The sequence below is a fragment of the Gracilinanus agilis genome, chromosome 6, assembly GCF_016433145.1.
Source record: "Gracilinanus agilis isolate LMUSP501 chromosome 6, AgileGrace, whole genome shotgun sequence".
NCBI lineage: Eukaryota > Metazoa > Chordata > Mammalia > Didelphimorphia > Didelphidae > Gracilinanus > Gracilinanus agilis.
In genome coordinates, this window is record NC_058135.1 from 174,900,005 (window position 1) to 174,920,807 (window position 20,803).

The 20,803-nt window shown below is 33.4% G+C and overlaps 1 protein-coding gene across 1 annotated transcript in view; it reads right to left on the reverse strand.

The window, feature by feature from the left end:
• Positions 1 to 20,803, reverse strand: part of NSUN7 (NOP2/Sun RNA methyltransferase family member 7) — a 100,492-nt gene that overhangs the window by 44,758 nt on the left and 34,931 nt on the right. Inside the window, exons 7-9 of the mRNA XM_044680566.1 lie at positions 16,699 to 16,842; positions 14,319 to 14,420; positions 773 to 893 (exon numbers count right to left, since the gene is read on the reverse strand). Of these exons, the coding sequence (XP_044536501.1) occupies positions 773 to 893; positions 14,319 to 14,420; positions 16,699 to 16,842 (367 nt within the window). The remainder of the gene's footprint in view (positions 1 to 772; positions 894 to 14,318; positions 14,421 to 16,698; positions 16,843 to 20,803) is intronic.

Here is a 20,803-nt window from a genome sequence, read left to right on the forward strand (position 1 = left end):
AAAAGAACAAAACAAAATTCAGAGGGAAAGGCATATAGGACATCTTTGAAACTAACATCTTTGATTAATTGTATGCTTTAAAAAATAATTTAACAGATTCATAGTTGCAAATGAAATTCTTTTTTTGGTGTTCTTTTGGATGTGGAAATGTTCATATTTGTTGGAGTTTTAAATTCAGTTAAAAAAAGATTATTTTAAATGTTATGTCTGATGACAATTTCTGAAACATACATAGAACTTTTGATCCATCTTATTAACTTCTACTATGCAAATGAAAGTTATAGAACAACAAAAGTTTGTTACCTAACAATATTGTATTGCAAAAGTGATACAATGGGAAAACCCTTAGAACAAAAAGGTATATTAGAGCCAGTTTCAACAGGCTCTTAAGAACAAACTGTTAAATTTTCACCATCAACATTTATACCTTGGAAATTAGCAAATATTACAAACAAGGCTTGATTTATAGTTTCACTGATTTTCTAGACTTTAAGTGATGGAGAAAATATTAATAATGGAGATTAAACTTTAAAATGTGTCCTATAGACTTTTTAAAAGAACTGGTTATTAAAACATTTACCAGCACATCTATTCCTAGAAGGTTACAGACCTTTAGAGACCAAGTTATAAGAGTATACTACTACTTCATCATATTGAGGTCTAACAGAAGGTTCTGAGTTATCTTTTACAATTTACTACAAAAATCAGATTTTTTTACTTTATGAAGACATTTAATTACTAGGGTAGATTAGGAGAATGTTTTTTCCCTTACCTATAAGGCTGTACTTTATTATTCCCTTCAACTCCAAGTTCCAGGGCTTTTTTAACAACAGCTTCATTTTCTTCTGGATAAACTGAACATGTGCAGTAAACAATTGCTTGAGCTTTGGTAACTGTATTTAATGGGAAAATGTGGTTACTCTTCATGTTAACAATCCCATACAAATCTGCTATAGCTCAAAATATTTTCTATCTTATTTTCTATCTTATCTAGAATAGTAACATTGTCCTTTACATATAAAAATAATTGTTGGTATACTATTAAATTTAATTCAACAAGCATATTTTAAAGTACTTACTAAATATAATAAATCAGCAAGCATTTAGTAAGTAACTATGTACCAGATAATATGAAGCAGGGTTTAGAAAACAAAACGATCCTTGTCCTCAAGGAGTTTATATTCTATCCAGAGATATAGTACAAATACATATATAATTAAATGCAAAATGTATACAGATTAATTTGGAGGAACATTAGCAACTCAGGGAATCAGGAAAGGGATAAAACTTGAATCTGCATAAGAATAATTGAATACATAGGGACTGATAAGGTCACCCTGGAGATGGCATGTATAGAGAAAGTATGATCCTGTATATGGAAGACACAAAAATGAAAAACAACAAAGTCCCTGTACCTAAGAAGCTTATAATTTAGTAGGAGGTTTGAGACAATAACTTAACTATAGTACAAGTACAACCAAGGTTCAGAGGAGCATGAGAGATTACAAGGTGGGCCAGGATGAGGAAAGCCTTCAAGGAGAAGGTGGCACTGGATCTAGATCTATTAGTAGTTGAATATGAGCTCATATTTTTCTAGTAAGAGATAATGGTGATAGATCCAAGATGAGCCATATGTACACTCTTGCCTGATCTCCCATAGGAGCAATATGGATTTAAAAAAAATACTTTATGTAATAAAAAATATCAAGTGTGGGTGAATAAAATTAAGAATCAAATCCAAAATAAAACCATATCTAACATATTCTCATTTTATAGTAAGAATATGAGCATAAAATAATAACTAATCTGTTCTATCTTATGTTTCCTGTCTTCTCATCATGTTTGTTTGCTGTGGTATTTTTATTTGCCTAATGATAATCAATGTGTGTGACATAAATTTACCTTTAAGTAATACTTTGGCTGTATTCCATAAAATTTGATAGATTTTTGTTATCATTATTCTTGAGGTAACCTATTAATTTTATAATTTCTTCTTTAACCCAGACATCATTTAATAAATTGGGTTTCCAGCTCTATATTGACTACCTTTCTGAATAGGTTACTGCATTTGCTTGTAGCTTTGTTATAATTATCAATAAACATAATGTTTATAGTTATGTCTTTTTGTTTCTCTATGGCAAAGATAAATTTAAAAATATATCTTCCTTGAAGACGTAAAATAAATAAAATTTCCTTCCTTTTTATATTAAGTTATCTCCAAATATCTATTAAATCCATTCTTTTCAATATTTTGTGATTTAAAATATATCCCATATATGTAATTATGTTTTTAATTGTTCTAATTCATCTTGTAAGACCAAAGTTACCCGATATTTTATTTTATGTATACATACTAGTAATCAATGTACTTTAATTTTCAATGACATCTTTATTCACTAATATAATTTCTTTAATTGTCTTTTCAGTGGTTCCTCCCTTTAATTTAACCCTGGTAGATAATATAAGGGCAGCCAAATGGTTCAGTGGATATAATGCCATCCCTAAAGTCAAGAAGACTTAAGATCAAATCTGGCCTCAGACACATATTACCTGTGTGACCCTGAGCAAGTTGCTAACCCCATTTGTCCCAGTTTCCTATTCTGTAATAAAAGCTAGAGAAGGAAATAGAGAGCCATTTTATCTTTACTAAAAAACACCCAAATGGGGTCACGAAGAGTTGGACATGACTCAAAAAAAAAAAAAAAAAGATAACAGAAATGCTATACAAATTTTCTTGGACTAGTTGTAACATGACAAAAGTTCGGCCCACTGTGGGAATTTTAATTTGTGTATATCTTTTTGCATTAGATGATTTTCATATAGGCCGCTGATTCTGCATCTGGAATCCAATGAACTCTAAAGGGCAACGGAATCAAGCAAGGAGCTCCTGATTTTATATGTAAATCCATAAATAAGCCTATATGCTTTCAGTAATGTCTTAAACATATATTTGTGCACATACAGAGAAAACTATTTTTCAAATGTGTGTAGATGCTATTATTAATAAAATATGCATTTCATTTAAGTGTCATTAAATTCATATTAACATTTTACCATTATATATTTTCCCAACAGGTACAATTACTATCGATGAGATTTTTTTGGCATTAAAAATGTTGAGGATCAAATACAAAAAATTTTGGTTTTGTTTTAACATGGCTAATGCAGAAACTTGTTTTACATGACTTCATAATTTTTAATGGGATTTGTATTTCTTGCCATCTCAATGGATAGGATGTGTTGCAAGAGAGAGACAATTTGGAAATGAAAAAAAAAATTTTTTTTAACCCTTGTACTTCGGTGTATTGTCTCATAGGTGGAAGATTGGCAAGGGTGGGCAATGGGGGTCAAGTGACTTGCCCAGGGTCACACAGCTGAGAAGTGGCTGAGGCCGGGTTTGAACCTAGGACCTCCTGTCTCTAGGCCTGACTCTCACTCCACTGAGCTACCCAGCTGCCCATGAAAAAAAAAATTTTTAATTTAATTAAAAATTGAAAAGTAAATGAATGGTTTGAATAATGGTTTGAGTTTATTACAAAATTCTTTTCTTTCTCACACTGGAACTCATGTCATTTATATTTCTTATTGCATATGATACATAAAACTTAAACCATCCTTATTAAATTATTATTCCATTTTTAGATAAGAATATAAGCATTCTTATTTTATTCATTCTATTTGTAAATCAAAGAATACTAACACAAATAACCAAATTTTACAGTAAAAATCTTTAAAACTTGACCCTCGCCCTTTATAAAAATTCTTGACTTTTTTCTCCTCTTCATAATCCTTGATTTTTTTAATTTATAGCATTCTCTTGCTTGTAAAAACCTAATTTTTATTTTTTGCTTGTTGTTATTCTTTTTTTAAAAATCTAATTATATCATTCAATAATTTAGCCAAGCTAATACTATAACAATGTGTGCTCATCTTACATTTTAATAATTATTTTATCACAGATAAAAAGTGCATGTTGTTCTAAATATGTTTTAGATTAAACTTTAGATCTAAAAATTCTTTTAAGATTTCTCCACCTCAGTTCCAAAGACTTTTTTTGGAATATGGCTTTTTTTTTACTCCAGGAATTATTTAAACTCCTCTTGCTTTTTAAATATGTTTAAATGTACACAGGTTTGCTGGGTAAACATGAATAAAGGAAGAAGAACCATGTTTTTAAATTTTATATGTATTGTTTCAATTTCTTGAGTCATTTTTCTTTGGGGAAAATCTTGTATTTCCCTAATAGATTTTTTTAAATCAACAAAAGAAATGTATTAAGTGCTTAATATACATACCAAGCACTCTTCTAGGTGCTGGGGATAAAAAGCAAAAAAAAATAATAATAATAAAATAAAATAAAAATCTCTGCACTCAACGAGTTAATAAGTAAATACCTTTCCTTCTAGAAGTCAGGTGATTTTTTTTTCTTTTTCAGCATTTTAAAGTCTAATGAATGATATATAAATTTAATTTCTTTTTGTCAGAGTATGTGGGTTCTGTTTGCAGAATGTTGTTTAGTTTTTTAAGGTTTCTGATAAGTTTTGTGATGTAATTTCTGAAAATACAACAAATTGATATTTGTTTGTTTTTAATTGTCTTTCAAATTCTAGGACTCCACTAAATTCTAAAGTTTCCTTTCTTTGTTCCATCTTCCAAATATGTCATTTTGAATCTTCCTGATCTTTTTTCCATTTATTTGAAACTTGTTTCAACTAGTTTCTGATATTTATCTTCCACTGTTTTAACTATTTTAGTTCTATCCATTAGCATTTTCAGATTCACTTCCTGTGTTTTTATTATGCACTTTGCAGAGTTCTAGCATAATCTACTCCCAAAATTCTAACTGCAATTCTCTTTGCTTGAATTTTGCCCAAGCTTAAATATTTGTTTTCAGTTCTATTTTTAAATTTTCTGATTTTATTGAAATGATCTTAGTTCTTCCTTTAGTTCTTTCGGTGCATCTGATTTTTTAAAAGATTGCTTCAATTCTTCGGCTGTTTTGCTGCTTTCTCTTGTCTTTTAAGGCCCATTTCTGCTGGGGGCCATCAAACCCACCCTGTCTGATATGGTCACAGGGGGGACCTCGAGGAAGTACATGGCAGCCTCAGGAAGGATGGAAACCACTCACTCAGATACCCCTGTATGACTCTTCTCTTACTAACACTCCTTATTATTGGAATTATTGTGATCAATATCCCTACCCTACTCAGCCCCAGGGAAAATCAGAAGAACAGTAAAAGCTGTTACTAGAACTCTCACTCTCCCCCTACAGACTCTTAGGAAATTCCCACCTTTACATGTAATAATATAGAAATTCCCCTAGAAATCACTTCACGACAAACCAGCAAATGGTGAATTAATGTTAAAGATTTAAAAACCCTAACTTATATCTCTCATTCCCATACACAGGTGCCTGCAAAAACAGTTCAGAACAGTCTCCAAGTTTCCCCCCCTCCCTGATCCCTGATTCGATACAGTATGTTTAACATAAAAGAACAATGGATGATAAATGGAGAAATTGTCTCCCATGAAAAGGCCCGTACATTTCCACCACTGTAACCCAAGAGATACATCAAACACACCTTGAAAAATATTGAAAGTTACTGGAGAATGAAAAGTTGTAACAAAGTTAATGTATGACTTAATACATTATCTCTAAGAAAAGATGTATGATGAGAATGGATGAGAATGGATTTCCATGCCAACATTATGTGTGATCTCAAAGCATATAACAATAAACCTTACTCAAGGCAGAGCAATTCATGATGCCTTCCTGGCTGAATAAAGTTCAGACTGTCTCTCATTTGTCTTAACATGCTCATGCTGTCCCACCCCCGAGATTTCCTGGAACTGTGGGAGTTAGACTCCCGCACATTTCCCTTGGATTTTCAAGTAAACCTTCTCATCAATTCTTTGCAGATTGCAAGATATTAACGGGCCCTGAGATACTGCTCCCACCTGGAAATCCCAAGGTAGGAAATATGGGGATGAAGTTTATAAATACATAATAAGTTGTTGTTCAGTTGTTTGTAATTCCATGACCCATAGCATGCCAAGCCCTTCTACCCTCCACTATCTCCCAAAGTCTGTCCAATTTCATGTTCATTGCTTTCATGACACTATCTCTCCATCTTACCCTCTGCTGTCATCTTTTCCTTTTGCATACAATTTTTACTAACATATAGGTCTTTTCTAATGAGTCTATCTTCTCATTATATAGCCCAGCTATTTAAGCTTCTGCTTCAGTATTTGACCTTCCAATGAATAATCTGAGTTAATTTCTTTAAGTATTAATTGACTTGAGCTCCTTGCTGCCCAAGGTACTCTCAGTCTTCTCTATCACCACAATTCAAAAGTGTCAATTCTGTGGCATTCAACTTTATTTATACTCCAACTCTGTGATACATACTTTTGTAAAAACCATAGCTTTGACTATACAGACCTTTCTTTATTGGCAAAGTGATATCTCTGCTTTATATAGCATGATGTCCCTGATTTACCATAGCTTTCCTTCCAAGGATCAAGCATCTTTTAATTACATGACAGTCATCATCTGCAGTGATTTTTCTAACACTGCTTCTATTTCTTCTCCCTCTATTTGCCAAGAAGTGATGAGAACAATAGGCTGTATTTTGCTTTGTTTTGCTTTTACAAATTCCTCTTTCATGCCCATCAAAATGTTTCTTAATTCTTCACTTCCTGCCATCAGAGTAGTATCATCTGCATACCGGACACTGTTGGTATTTCTCTAGGAACCCTTAATTATGGCTTTCGATTCATCCAGGTTGACATTTCATGTGATGTACTCTCCATATGATTTAAATAAATGAGGTGACTATATATAGCTTTTGGCATATTCCTTTTCCAATCTTAAATCAATCCATTGGTTCCATGTTCAGTTCTAAGTGTTGGGCCTTGGCCCACATACACATTCTCCATAATCCAGTGAATATTGGCGATTTGGTCTCTAGTTCCTCTGCTTCTTCAAAAAACATCCTAGTCTTCTGATCATTCTTGGTTCACATATTTATGAAGCCTAGCTTGCAGAATCTTAAGCATAACCTTACCAGTGTGTGAAATTAGTACAATTGTCTGATAATTTGAGCATTCTTTATCATTGTCCTTCTTTAGGTTTGGGAACTAAACTGATCTTTTCCAATCTAGTGCCCACTGCTGAGTTTTCTAAATTTGCTGTCATATTGAGTACTGCAATTTAATAGCATCATTTTTTAGGATTTTAAGTAGCTCAGCTGGAATTCTATCACCTTCATTAGCCTTACTATTAGTAATGCTTCTTAAGATTCGCTTGACTTCACTTCCAAAATATATGGCACTAGATAAGTAAGTACATGGCATCAATGATATTGAGATCTTTTGTGTATAGTTCTTCTATATATTCTTGCTACATCTTCTTAATCTCTTCTCCTTCTGTTAAATTCCTAACACTTTTGTCTTTTATCATGCCCATTTTTGCATGAAATGTTCTCTTGATATCTCTAATTATCTTGAAGAGAGATCTCTTTTCTTTCCTATTCTATTACTTTCTTGTATTTCTTTGCATTGCTCATTGAAGAAAATCTTTTCATTTCCCCTTGCTATTCTCTGGAATTCTGCATTCAATAAAATGTTTCTCTCCTTTTCCTTTTCCTTTCCTTTTTTCCTCAGTTATTTGTAAAGGCTTATCAATTATTTTGCTTTCTTGCACATCTTTTTGGGATTAAAAAAAATTCAAACCTCTGTTTATAAGTTTTCAGGAATTCTTTGTGCCAGATCTAATTCCTTAAATCTATTTGTCATTTCTGCTTCATAGTCATAAGGGATGCCTCTTAGATCATACCTATCCAGCCTGATGGTTTTCATAATCCGAGTCACAGTCAGCTCTAGGTCTCATTTTAACTGACTATATAAACTTTTCCACTATTAGCTGCAATGTATATAATAAATCTGATTTTAATGTTGATCATTTGCTGATGTCCATGTGTAGAGTCACTTTTGGGTTGTTGAAAAAGAGTATTGACAAAATACTTGACAAAATTTAACACATTCTTTAGTCTCTGCCCTGCTTCAGGTCAAACTTGTCTTGTTATTTCAATTATCTTTTGATTTCCTGCTTTAATATTCCAATATTCCAATTCCAATTAGTTCTATGAAGACCTACATCATCTTTTCTGAACGTTATTTCTAGAACATGTTGTAGGTATTCATAGAACTGATCAACTTTGGCCTCTATGGCATCAGTGATTGAAGTATAGACTTGTATCAGTATGATGCTGAATAGTTTGCTTTGGATTCAATTAGATATTCTTTTATTTTTGAGATTACACCACTTTACTGCTTTTCTCAAATTTTTATTCACTATGAGGGCTACTCCATTTCTTATAAAGGATTCTTGTTCACAGTAGAATATGTAATGATCATCTGAATTAACCCATTTCCATCCATTTAAGTTACTGAAATCCAAGATATCAATGTTTAATCTTTCCATCTCCTGTTTGATCCCATCCAGCTTACTTTGGTTCCTAAATCTTACATTTTGGATACCTATGCAATACTGATCTTTACATCATTGGACTTTGCTTTTGTCACCAAAAATTTGAAGCTCAGCTTCCTTTCAGCTTTGGCCCAGCCACTTCATTTGTACTGGAGCTACATTTAGTTGACCTCCCACCCACCCCCCAAGAGTATGTTGGACACCACCTGACCTGAATGGCTCATCTTCCAGTGTCATATCTTATATCATTTTAATACTGTCCTTGGGGTTTTTCTTGGCAAAGATTCTAGAGTGATTTGCCATTATCTTCTCCAGTGGATCGCTTTTTGTCAAAACTCTTCACAATGAGTTGTCCATCTTGAGCAACCCTGCATGGCATATTTCATAGTTTAATTAAGCTATGCAAGCCCCTCTGCTACAATAAGACAATGATACAGGCAAGGTACATAATGAGTACAAAGGGTGAATAAACATATCTTAGGCAGGAAATCCTAAGACTATATAAGACCTTGTTTACACCAACAAAGTTTAAATTTGTTCACTTTTAACCACATTTTTAGACAATAGGAAGGCTAGAGTCCAATTTTTAAATTTTAACTAGAAAACTATTATCCCCAGCTATAACACTTTATTCCAAAATATTACATTTATACCACCTGGATGTCTCTCCAAATTATATCACTTTAAGATCCAACTCAAGCCAAATTCAGGAATATTTTGATATTTCTTTTTGTGTTCTCCATAGTACTAGGAACATAAGGCACTCAATAAATGCTTGTCGAATTGAACATCCTGTCTTCTATCACCAGTAGTATCACATAAATTTTTCTTTAACCTCATCAAGGTTCATCATGGTGGCGCATACCCACTGATGATAGTGGTGTAGCATTTTCCTGCAAGTGGCAGCTGGATTGTCATGAGTCCATCATTCACTCATTTTGGAAAGCACACAAGCTTGCTAACTAGACTTGCTAACTGCTAACCAGCTTCATAGTGCTTCTCATTACAGCAGCCACTCCAGAAAAAAATGTATCCAACTCTGACTTCAGTAAGTTGGCCTTCACTTATCAGCCTTGTTTCACTCAGAGTTGTTGTCTGGATGCAATACCTACTGAGTTTTCTCACAACTAGAACTGTATACTTTCCAAGAACATTGTCCACATGGATGATAAGGTTGATGCATGCATCACCAGAGCTAATTGAGCATTGCAATGCTCCAAAAAAAATGTAGGAGAGAAGTATTACTGAGGGTCTACAGTATTGATTGTATGGTTTTATGATTGCAAAATCTGGAAAGTCTACCAGAATTATGCCAGAAAACTGAACTGCTTCCATTTGGATTATCTTGGGAAGATTCTGAGGATCACCTAGCAAGATAGGTACCAGATATTGAGATCCTCTCTTGAGTTGAACTGCAAAGCCTTCAAACTCTACTGTAAAGAGTATGACTCCAATCTCAGATGGGCTGACCACATAGCCCAAATGCATATTAACTAAGACTATTTTACAGAAAACTCACATAAGGCAAACAATCACATGGAGGAGAGAAGAAGCAGTACAAGTACATTCTCAGGGTTTCTCTGAAGAACTTTAGTATTGATTGTGAGATATAGGAGAAGCTTTGACAAGACCATTTGGCATGGCATGACCACATCAAAGATGTACTCCATAAACAACAAAAAATGGCAGTAGTACAAAAGAAATGTGAAATGTGCAAATTCAGACATTTCCAGCCCAAATATCTTAATGAACTATTTTTGGTCAACCTGTGGTACAGCCTTCAGAACTTGTATTGATCAGCCACAGTCAAACACACTGTACCCTGACCCCAGCATTGTGCTATAGTATCACAAATTTCTGATACCTATTTACTGATGATCTGCTTGAACAAATTTTAAAAACTGCTAATTGCTAAACAGCATTTAAAGCAAGTAGCACACAAATTAAGTAGTCTAAGCAATTTGCTCCCTGTTTTACTCCTAAAAATGGGATTAAACTCTATGACTCAAAGCTTCAAGCAGCCAAACCACTCACACAGTTCTCAAACTTAGCCAGGTATTTTCTCATGATCCCATATGAGATTCAAAAATCTCTTTAAAACATTAAGTTAAATTTGTGATTGACTACTATATTAATTTCACTGATTTATAATTTAGAAAGCTTTATATTGCTTAATATGTATGTTACTTATTATTGATTAAATACCATTTTAATCCAACTTGTTAAAAGTTGGAATTCAGACCTTTTCTTAGAAATAAAACTCCCATTACAATATTGCTTCTTTTTTATTATTTCCAATTATTTTGTCATTACAAACAAAGCTTCTATGAATATTTTCATACATATACAACTTTTTACCCTCTCAATAATGCTCTTTGGGCCTAATCCTAGTTATGGGATCCCTAGGACAATGAGCATGAACAGCTTAGCTTTACAGCTCTTAATGTATATTTCTATCTTTTCTAAAAAAACAATTCACAGTTGCTCTAGTGATATAATATTAGGAGTATTTCTCCATATTCCTATCAACATTTAATTTGGTCAGCTTAACCCATCTGGTTCTCAGTTAATATATATATTACCAGGAACATAATTAGCTAGGTTGGTCCTTAGGCAACAGACACAATCCATTGCCAGGACCATATTCTTTCCAAAACTAAGTCTTTCTAGCTTAGTCACACCCAGTAGAACTTTTGTTCCAATGCTAATCATTACATCTGGATGTGGGGGCGCAGTGATTAGGGAATTGCTTAAGGCAGTGATGGGTAAACTATGGCCTAGATCTGACCCATGGGGAATAGTTTGCCCATCACTGCTCTAAACCATTATTGTCCTACCAGAAACAATGTTTGGATTATGTATATGCTGAGGCTTAAAACTACTGCTGGCCTCAAGCAAGTATTTGGAGGCTCTCCAGATATCATATTTAACTTATCTAAGATTCTATTCATCTCATTAACTTCTTTCTTATTTATTTTTATTAGATTTATCTAGTTCTGAGAGAGGAAAATTAAACTCCTCCCCTATTATTATTTTATTATCCTTTTCCATCTGTATCTCATTTAGTTTTTCTTTAAAAATATGAGTGCTATAACACATGGTGTATACAGGTCCAATATCAATAATGCTTAATTATTCATAGTACCACCCAACATAATTACCCTAATAATCCCTTTTAATTATATCTATCTTAGTCCCAATTCTGTCAAACATCATGACTACTACCCTTGCCTTCTCTGGATCAGCTAAGGTATAGTATATTCTCTGCCAGCCCCTCACCTTCACTCTATGTATGTCTCTCATTTTCAGTATGTTTCTTGTAAACATTGCCAAGTACTGGATTTTGATTCTTTCTGCTATCCATTTTCTTTCCATGGGTGAATTCATCCCATTTATACTCAATGTCATAGTAATTAGCTATGCATTTATATCTACTCCTTTCCTCCTCAGTGTTTGTCCCTTTCTTCCTTCCTTTCTGCCATAACCCTCCTCAGATGTCCAATTTCATTTGACTAGTACCTCTACAACTTATACCCATTCCCCAAAATCCTCACTTATCCTCTTCCCCTGCCTTCCTAGTTCCAAATTGTCCCAACTTTCTAAAGGTCTTTCCTTTGTCCCTTCCCCGTTATCTTTTAACTCTTATTCTATCCACTTTTCCAAAAATCCCTTCCCATGGCAACCATACTTCTTGATATAATTTCAATTCTAAAACTCCCTCCCCTATCTTATCCTGAGTTCCTCCCTTATCCCCTTACCTTGCCTCTCAATGTGTGTACTCCCCTCTAGGTATCCCTACCTTCCCTCCCTTTTCTTATATTCTTGCCCTCCTTTCTCTTAACCCACCCTTTCTTATTTTATTTCCTCTGTCCCCCAAGAAGATTCCCCGTCCCTTCCTTGTCCCATCCCCCATTTCCTTCCTGTTTCCCTGTACATTAAGAAGATCCTTACCCTTCTAAATGTGTATGTTGTTCTCTATTTATCCCAGGTCTGATGAGAGTAGGGTCCCAGCACTACCAGTCCTCTACTCCCTCCTTCCCTTCTCTATGGCAATTCCTCTACTCATTCCTCCTCCACATGAGATAGTCATCCTACCCTATCTTCTCATAGGCTACTCCACTACCATTTTGGCTCATTCCATTATATGCACCTTGATCTTGTTTTCCATACACATGTACCCTTTCAAAATACCCAAGCAATGAATCCATTACCTGAGTCTATACATGACATTTTCCCCATACAGGAATCAAACAACTTCATCTTTTGGGTTCCTTATGATTAGTCTTTCATCATTACTTTTGGATGTTTTTTATAGATCAAGTTTCTGCAGAGTTCTAGATTTTTCCCAAGGAATAACTAAGACTATTTTATTTATATTTATTAATAGTTTGTTAAATATCCATTTTTTACATTTTGTAATTATGCTCAACTTTGCTGGGTATATTTTTCTCAGTAATAAGTCCAGTTCTTTTGCTCTATGAAATATAATATTCCATGCCCTGTGTTCTTTTGATGTTGTGACTGCTAGTAAGTCTTGTGTAATTCTGACTATAGCTCCACAATATTTAAATTGTTTTTGTCTTGTTGCTTGAAGAATTCTCTCCTTAACCTGGAAGCTATGGAACTTAGCAATGATGTTCCTGTGCATTTTCATGTTTGGGTCTCTTTGAAGTGGGTGATCAGTAGATTCTTCCAATTTTTACCCTCTGATTCTAGAATTCTGGGCAGTTTTCTTTGGTGGTGTCTAAACTCTTTTTTTAATCATAACTTTCTGGGAGTCCAACTATTCTTATGTTGTCTGTCTCCTTGATCTATTTTCCAGATAAGTTGTTTTTGTGATAAGATTTTTCATATTCTCTTCTATTATTCCATTCCTTTGGTTTTACTTTATTATTTCTAGTTGTCTTGGGAAATTGATAACTTTCTCTGGTCTAATCCTAGTTCTTAATACATTATTTTCTCCTATGAGTTTCTGGATCTCTTTTTCCACTTTGGTGATCTTTCATTCATAATTTTCTTGCATTGCTTTTTTTATCTCTCTAATTTTTATTCAATCTATTTCATTTGTTTTTTGAGGTCTTTTTAAAGGTCTTCCAAAAGCTCTTTTTTAGCTTGTAGCTATTTATTGTATTTCTTTGCTGATTTTGAAAGTGTTTTACTTCACTGCCCTCTGAGTTTAAACCCCCATAATAGTTATCAATAATTAAGTTCTTTCTCCTTGCTTGCTCATTGAATTTTTTTTAAATTTAAGCAGTGAGGCCAATAAACTTGATTTTTTACAGCTTTTTGCTAGAGTTCCTCATATACTGGGATATGTTACCTCAGGTTTCAGGATTTTTTCCAATGAGTCCTATTTATTTATTCCAGTTTTTATAGTCCAAGAAATGATGTAATCCTATATCCCCCAACTCAAGCCCCAGTCTGTGACTGACCTCAGGTGTTCCAACCAGAGCCTGCAAACCATTCTGCCACTGCAACTGCAAGCAGCCAATGTGTAATTTGAATCTGTTACCCTAAAAACTACAATCCCCAACAAAACTACGATTCAAAAAAAAGAAAATTAAGTATCCTGTGTTTTAAAGGACAGCTTTATATATATATATATATATATATATATGTATAGATTTGTACATATGTGTATGTATATTACATTTTAGAATATTTTTATCAAAATGATTCAATATAAAACATAGCATTTAAAGCTCAATAATCAGGGAAATTCATTTATGCAGAGCACCTTGATGATACACATGAATGAGACACTGGGTACAAGGTAATGAGGCATATACCTGGGGGCAGACCAAGACTGAAATGGAAGCTAACTCACACTTCATTGCATGTTTTAGCTGTTCATATTGCTGTTCAACAAGAATATGAAGTTTATCTTCTGGAATAGAACCTTGAGAATGATCTTTAAGCAAGTCTGCATCTAAATCAGAAAAGGAAACAATAATTTAACACATTTTGGATCTTATCAGCATTCAATTACTTAATTCTTGCCAGTGCTTATATCATTTCTTCTACAAATGAAAGTTTTTCAGGTAGACTATCTGTCCAAAGTTATAGTTCTTCTAATTCCTTAGTAAATAATTCTTCCTTTGAGATCTTAAGAAATTACCCCAGGTAAATAGTATAATAATAGTAATAATGTTAAACTATTGCACTTTGTGATTTAAAGATGTTTCCCATCCTTTTTTAAGTGTGGTTCCTCAAAGCTCTGTCATTTTCATGTCACAGATGATGACCTCAAAGCTCAAAGAGGTGAAATGTCCTGCTATGGTCTACTTCAGCTGGCTCCTCAAACATATAACACCTACCCTCCACATTCAGGAGGCCTGCTCACTTTCTTTACATTGTTTCAGCATCCTGGTGTAAAATATAGACCACTAGAGGCTCTACTACCTTTCATGTGACCTTGGGTATTTAATCAATTAATGATCATTTTTCCTCCCCCAATTCCAATTTTTTTTATCTATGCTGTATCCTATCCACATTCCAAACCCACCTATCAATACAGGACTAGAAACTTTTCTTTAACTATATCACCTATTGCTTCAGTTGTATTCCTAAATAATTTCAAATTTTCATCAATGGCTTACTTAGTGTAAGTAAAATAGAATTTTCCCAATGATCCTGTAGATCTCTTAACTTTACATTGATATCCAGAGAGCATATAAGATGTCCATCAGTTACCTTTTGCTCTTGCTACACAACTTTTCCAATTCCTTTTCTAATCATATGTTTCTCTGTTAATATCTCTTATATGCCATGTCTCATGATCTTTCTGTGATCTGTTGCCTTAATTCTTTGAGACTATGGTTTTCTATACCTTGCAGCTATAGAATATCTAAGTTATATGTACTAAAAGACAGGCTCTAAGACTTTCCTTTCAATGGCATATCATAGTCAAAATAATAGACACTTTATCCATCTACTTGATTTTTTTCTGCGTGGATAATCAGGGCAAATTATTTTGAGTGATTATAGATCTCATTTAAGAGGCTCTGCAGTGTTTTGGAGTTTGATGAAGTTAGCACAATATAGTCAGCAAATATGCACATCTGAAGGACCTCATCTTTTCTAGGGAACCCATTTTTCATTTGGACTCTGTTCTTGATCTCTTCCATGACAATGGCAATTATGTACATCTTCCCTATTTTATGTCTCATATAATAATCACTGGGTTACTTATCAAAGATACTTATGCTATAATATCTGTCAAGGAGATTGTGAAATCTTGGCATAATGAAATACTTTAGTGATAGACAGGCAAGCATCGAGGGCAACATTTTGATCCAACAAATTAAATTCTTTTTTTTTTATATCCAATAAAAAGAAGCACAGTAGAATTGTGTCATATGCACCTTTCAGACAATTTTGTGACTGTGAAGATATGATCTGCTGTAGAATATTCTTTTTGTGATTTATTCAGTGTCATTTTTTATTTCCTCATGTGTGATAACTGTTAGCATACAGAAGTCATGATTCCAATGGATCTCTGATGGTGAAGAGTTTGCCATGGTAACCTGACAGATCTTTACCATTTTTTTCCTCTGTTTGCTGTCTTCTTTCCAGAGTTATCCTTAAATCTCTGAGAGCAATCTGGTTTAGCTGGGTCTCTAGACAATATTTTAATAAACTTGCTTTTTTCTACTACTTATTATCTTATGAGAGTATAAATTGCTGATATCTTTCTCTCATTTACACATAAGATTATATAAGGGGAAAGAATAGGGAAGAGAACAAGTATTTATTAACAGTATGTGCCAGGCAGTGCGCTAAGCATTTCACATATATTATCTCATTACCCTTACAATACTGTAAGAAAGATACTATTTTTGTTCCCATTTTTACAAATTGAGGAAACTGAGGCAGAGGTTCAGTTACTTGCACAGAGTAACATGGCTAATAAATATTTACAGTATCTAAGGCTACATCTGAACTCAGTTACTCCTGACTCCATGCCCAGTATTCTAGCCATTTTGGCACCTAATTTTCTTATCTATCATATTCTAAAATAGGTTCCACTTAGCTTAAAACACATCACACATCTGTGGGAAAAAAATTCTTAAAGTATCAGATTAACAATGATTTAGTTCATAATACATAATTTAAACACATTTAAAATAGATTTAAGGTAAAATTTGTATAACCTGGTCCCTTGTTCTAATATCAATAATTTAAAATTTAATATTAAAAACAATTACCTTCATTCTCATTTAAAATGAATTCTATTGGATTGCTAACACCCAGTCCTGAGCAACGAGGTAGTAGAAGAATAACTTTAACTTTTTGTAACCTTTGATCTTTTGTTTCAATGTCAATAAAATTTTCATGAAGCAGCTCAATATCTGATAGAAATGGAAAACATAAGGAAAATGGTTATAAGACCATTGCTAATGGCAATTACAAAGTTAGCATTCAGTTTTGCCCATTTAACTGCTACTTTTTGTACTCCATCCACCAAATCTTTAACATTGTTAAATAAATTTAAATTAGTTATATATTATCATTATTAACATACATATTTTTTTAGATATCTGCTGACCTTATTGGATATGAATAGTGGTAAAATTTATAACTAGCATTAAATTAGCACCTACTATGTGCTGGACACTGCACATTACAAATATTATCTCATCTGACCTTATGACAACCCTGGGAGGGAAATGTTGTTCTAATACTCATTTTATAATTATGAAAATGAAGCAGAGATTAAGTGACTAGCCCAAGGTTCACAGCCATAAATGCCTGAGGCTGGATTTGAACTCTCCTTCCTGATTACAGATCCAATTTCCTAGCTACCCTGTCAATAGCTGCCTATCAAGTTTTCCCTATGTTAACACTGTATAAACAGTGTTAAAGAATTCCAACATAGAACATTAGCACTAAAATTCTGCTCTGAGTTCTAAATTTTTCATCTTATTTTAAAATAATGATTAGCAAACCAAAATAAGGAAATATTTAAAAGCTCTCCTCCTCATCCCACCTCCTTCTTAAATAATCCTATTTTTAGAATAAGAAATTGAACATGTTATATCCTTAAGAAAAAAAATCTCCAGGGGCAGGGAATTTACAATTACAAATTTACAAGTGAATTCTACCAAACATTTAAAGAACAATTAATTTGTAACAATTAATAACAATTAATATATAAATTATTTTTAAAAAAATAAGTAAAGAAGAAGTCCAACCAAATTCTTTTTATGCCCCAAATATGGTTTTGATACCCAAATTAGGAAGAGTAAAAACAGAAAAAGAAAACTACAGACCAATTTCCCTATTGAGTATTGATTCAAAAATTTTAAATAAAATACTAGCAAGGAGATTATAGCACTATTTCACCAAATGGCCTGGTGGTATTATACCAGGAATATAGAGCTGGTTGAGTATTAAGAAAACTATTAGCACAATTGACCATATCAACAACAAAAACAACAAAAATCATGATGATCATCTCAAAAGATACAGAAAAGGCTAACTATAGTAATAATAGGCAACAAGAAAACAAGACTATCATTCTTTAAAAAAAAACCAAACACCTTACCTTCCATCTTAGAATCAACACTATACATTGGTTTCAAGGCAGAAAAGTGGTAAGGGCTAGGCAACTGGGATTAGGTGATTTTCCTAAGATCACACAACTAGGAAATATCTGAGGCCATATTTGAACCCAGAATCTCCCATTTCTGGTCCTGGCTCTCAATCCACTAAACTGACTATTGGATTCTAAGACTATCACTTTTTATAGATGATATGGTAGAATACTTAGATGACCTGAGAGAATCAACTAAAAAACTAGTTGAAACAATTAACAACTTTAGCAAAGTTGTAGGACACAAAATAAACTCACATAAATCATAAGCATTTCTCTATATTATCAACAAAGTGCAGCAGAAAGAGTAAGAGAAATCCACTTAAAATAACCTGATAATATAAACTACTGAGAGTCTGACTATCAAGACAAACAAAGGAACTATATGAACAAAATTACAAAACACTTTTCATATGAGTAAGGTGGATGTAAACAATTGGAGAAATATTCATTGCTCATGGGTAAGCCAAGCCAATGTAATAAAAATAACAATTCTACCCAAATTATTCAGTGCCCTACCAATCAAACTACCAAAAATTTATTTATAGACTAGAAAAAATTAACAACAAAATTCATCTGGAAGAACAAAAGGTCAAGAATATCAAAGGAATCAATGAAAAAATGTGAAGAAGGCAGCTTTATAGTACTAGATTTCAAATTATATTACAAAGTGGTAATCATGAAAGCAATCAGGTACTGGTAAAAAAACAAAATGCTGGATCAGTGGAATAGATTAGGTATATAGTTGTAGATGACCATATTTATCAGTATTAGGTAAATTCGACAGCCAAGCCTTGGGAACAAAAATTCACTATTTTTAAAAATTGATAGGTAAACAAACAGGAAATAAGTTTGGCAGAAACCAGGTACAGACTGACATCTCATGCATATCAAATTAAAGATAAAGATGAGAACATGATTTTGACATAAAGGGTAATATCAAAAGAAAGTTGGGAGATCAAGGAAAATTTTACCTATAAAATATATGGATAAGGAAAGAGTTTATGACCAAACAAGAGATACAAAAAAATCACAGGATGTATAATGGAAAATTCTAATTACATGAAATTAAAAAAAGGTTGCATAAACAAAATCAATATAGCCAAAATTAGAAGGAAAGCAGGAAAGTGGCAAAACAAAATCTTATATAGTAAGTTTCTCAAATATATAGGGGAATAAGATAAATATATAAAATAAGAACCATTCTCTAATTGATAAAGAGTCAAAAGATGTAAACAGTCAGTTTTCATATGAAATTATATCTATAATCACATGAAAAAACACTCTAAATCACTATTAGTTAAAGAAATGCATATTAAGTCAATTCTGAGGTACTCCCTCATACCTCTTCATTTGCTTATCTGATAGAAAAGGAAAACATGAATGTTAACTGTAAATAAATCATGTGAAAAGGGGAGAAAAAGAAAATTAGAAAGGACCAAATATAAATTATCAGCTCTATGAGACAAGAAAACACATTAAAAACATAATCAAGGCTGAAAAAAAATAGAAGTATAAAGTAAATTGGGTTTTTTTTCTAAACTGATCTGAGAACCAGATCAAGGAAAGACAATTCAAGAATCACTGGATTATCTGAAAACCATGATTAAAAAAAAAAAAGAGCTTAGATGTCATATTTCAAAAAATTATAAAAGAAAATCATCCAGATCTCTTAGAAACAGAGAGCAAAGTAGAGAAACAATCTAACAACTACTTCCTACTAACAATCAGACTGAAAGAATTCAAGTACCAAGGAGCCACAATAAAAAATAAAATAAAATAAATTTTAATTAAAAACAAAACAAAACAACTTTAGTAGTCCCTCAATGGTCAATCAACATTTGTTAAGCATCTATCTAAATGCCAGGCACTATGCTAAACAGAAGGGATACAAACACAAAAAAGAAAGCTTACCCTGAAGAAGTTTATTTTCTCATGAGAAAATAATATAGGAAAGGAAGCTGAAAATCGGTGGAAGGAGAAAAGAAAGATTTCCAGCAGAAAGGCTTTATGGAGAAGTTCAAAGGAGTGAAATCAGGTGAGAAATAAAGACAAGACTGTCCAGGATGCCTTCCTTAAAGGAAAGTTCTCCACTCCACCTTCCAATCCGATAGGCCCCAAGGACAGAGGGAACTAGGGAGTTGTGAGAACCAGGGCAGATGTGAATTTTTTGTTTGTTTGTTTAAACCCTTACCTTCCATCTTGGAGTCAATACTGTGTATTGATTCAAAAGCAGAAGAGTGGTAAGGGTAGGCAAAGGGGGTCAAGTGACTTGCCCAGGGTCACACAGCTAGGAAGTGTCTGAGGCCGGATTTGAACCTCGGACCTCCCATCTCTAGGCCTGGCTCTCAATCCACTGAGCCACCCAGCTGCCCCCGCAGATGTGATTTTACAGGATAGGAAGGTCCTAGTGGTGTGGGAGAGCTGTGAGGTGAAACCCCAGGTTCAGGACAGGTTGCCCTTTGCAAGACTCTAAAACTTAGCTTAAAAATAAAAAGAGAAATGTATTCATTTGGAAGCCATGTTGAAAGGCTGGGAAACAGTATGTAGGTGGAACACTGCCCCCCCCCCCCAAGGAGATGCGGTTTGGGGGTTTTGTACCCTTTTGACAACAGGGCCAAAGTGACTAGAGATAGGATGATGATGGCATGATGTTACTGGGTCTCTGGAACCCAAGATGGGTCATGTGGTTATGTCCTATGCCTCAAAGTCAAAGT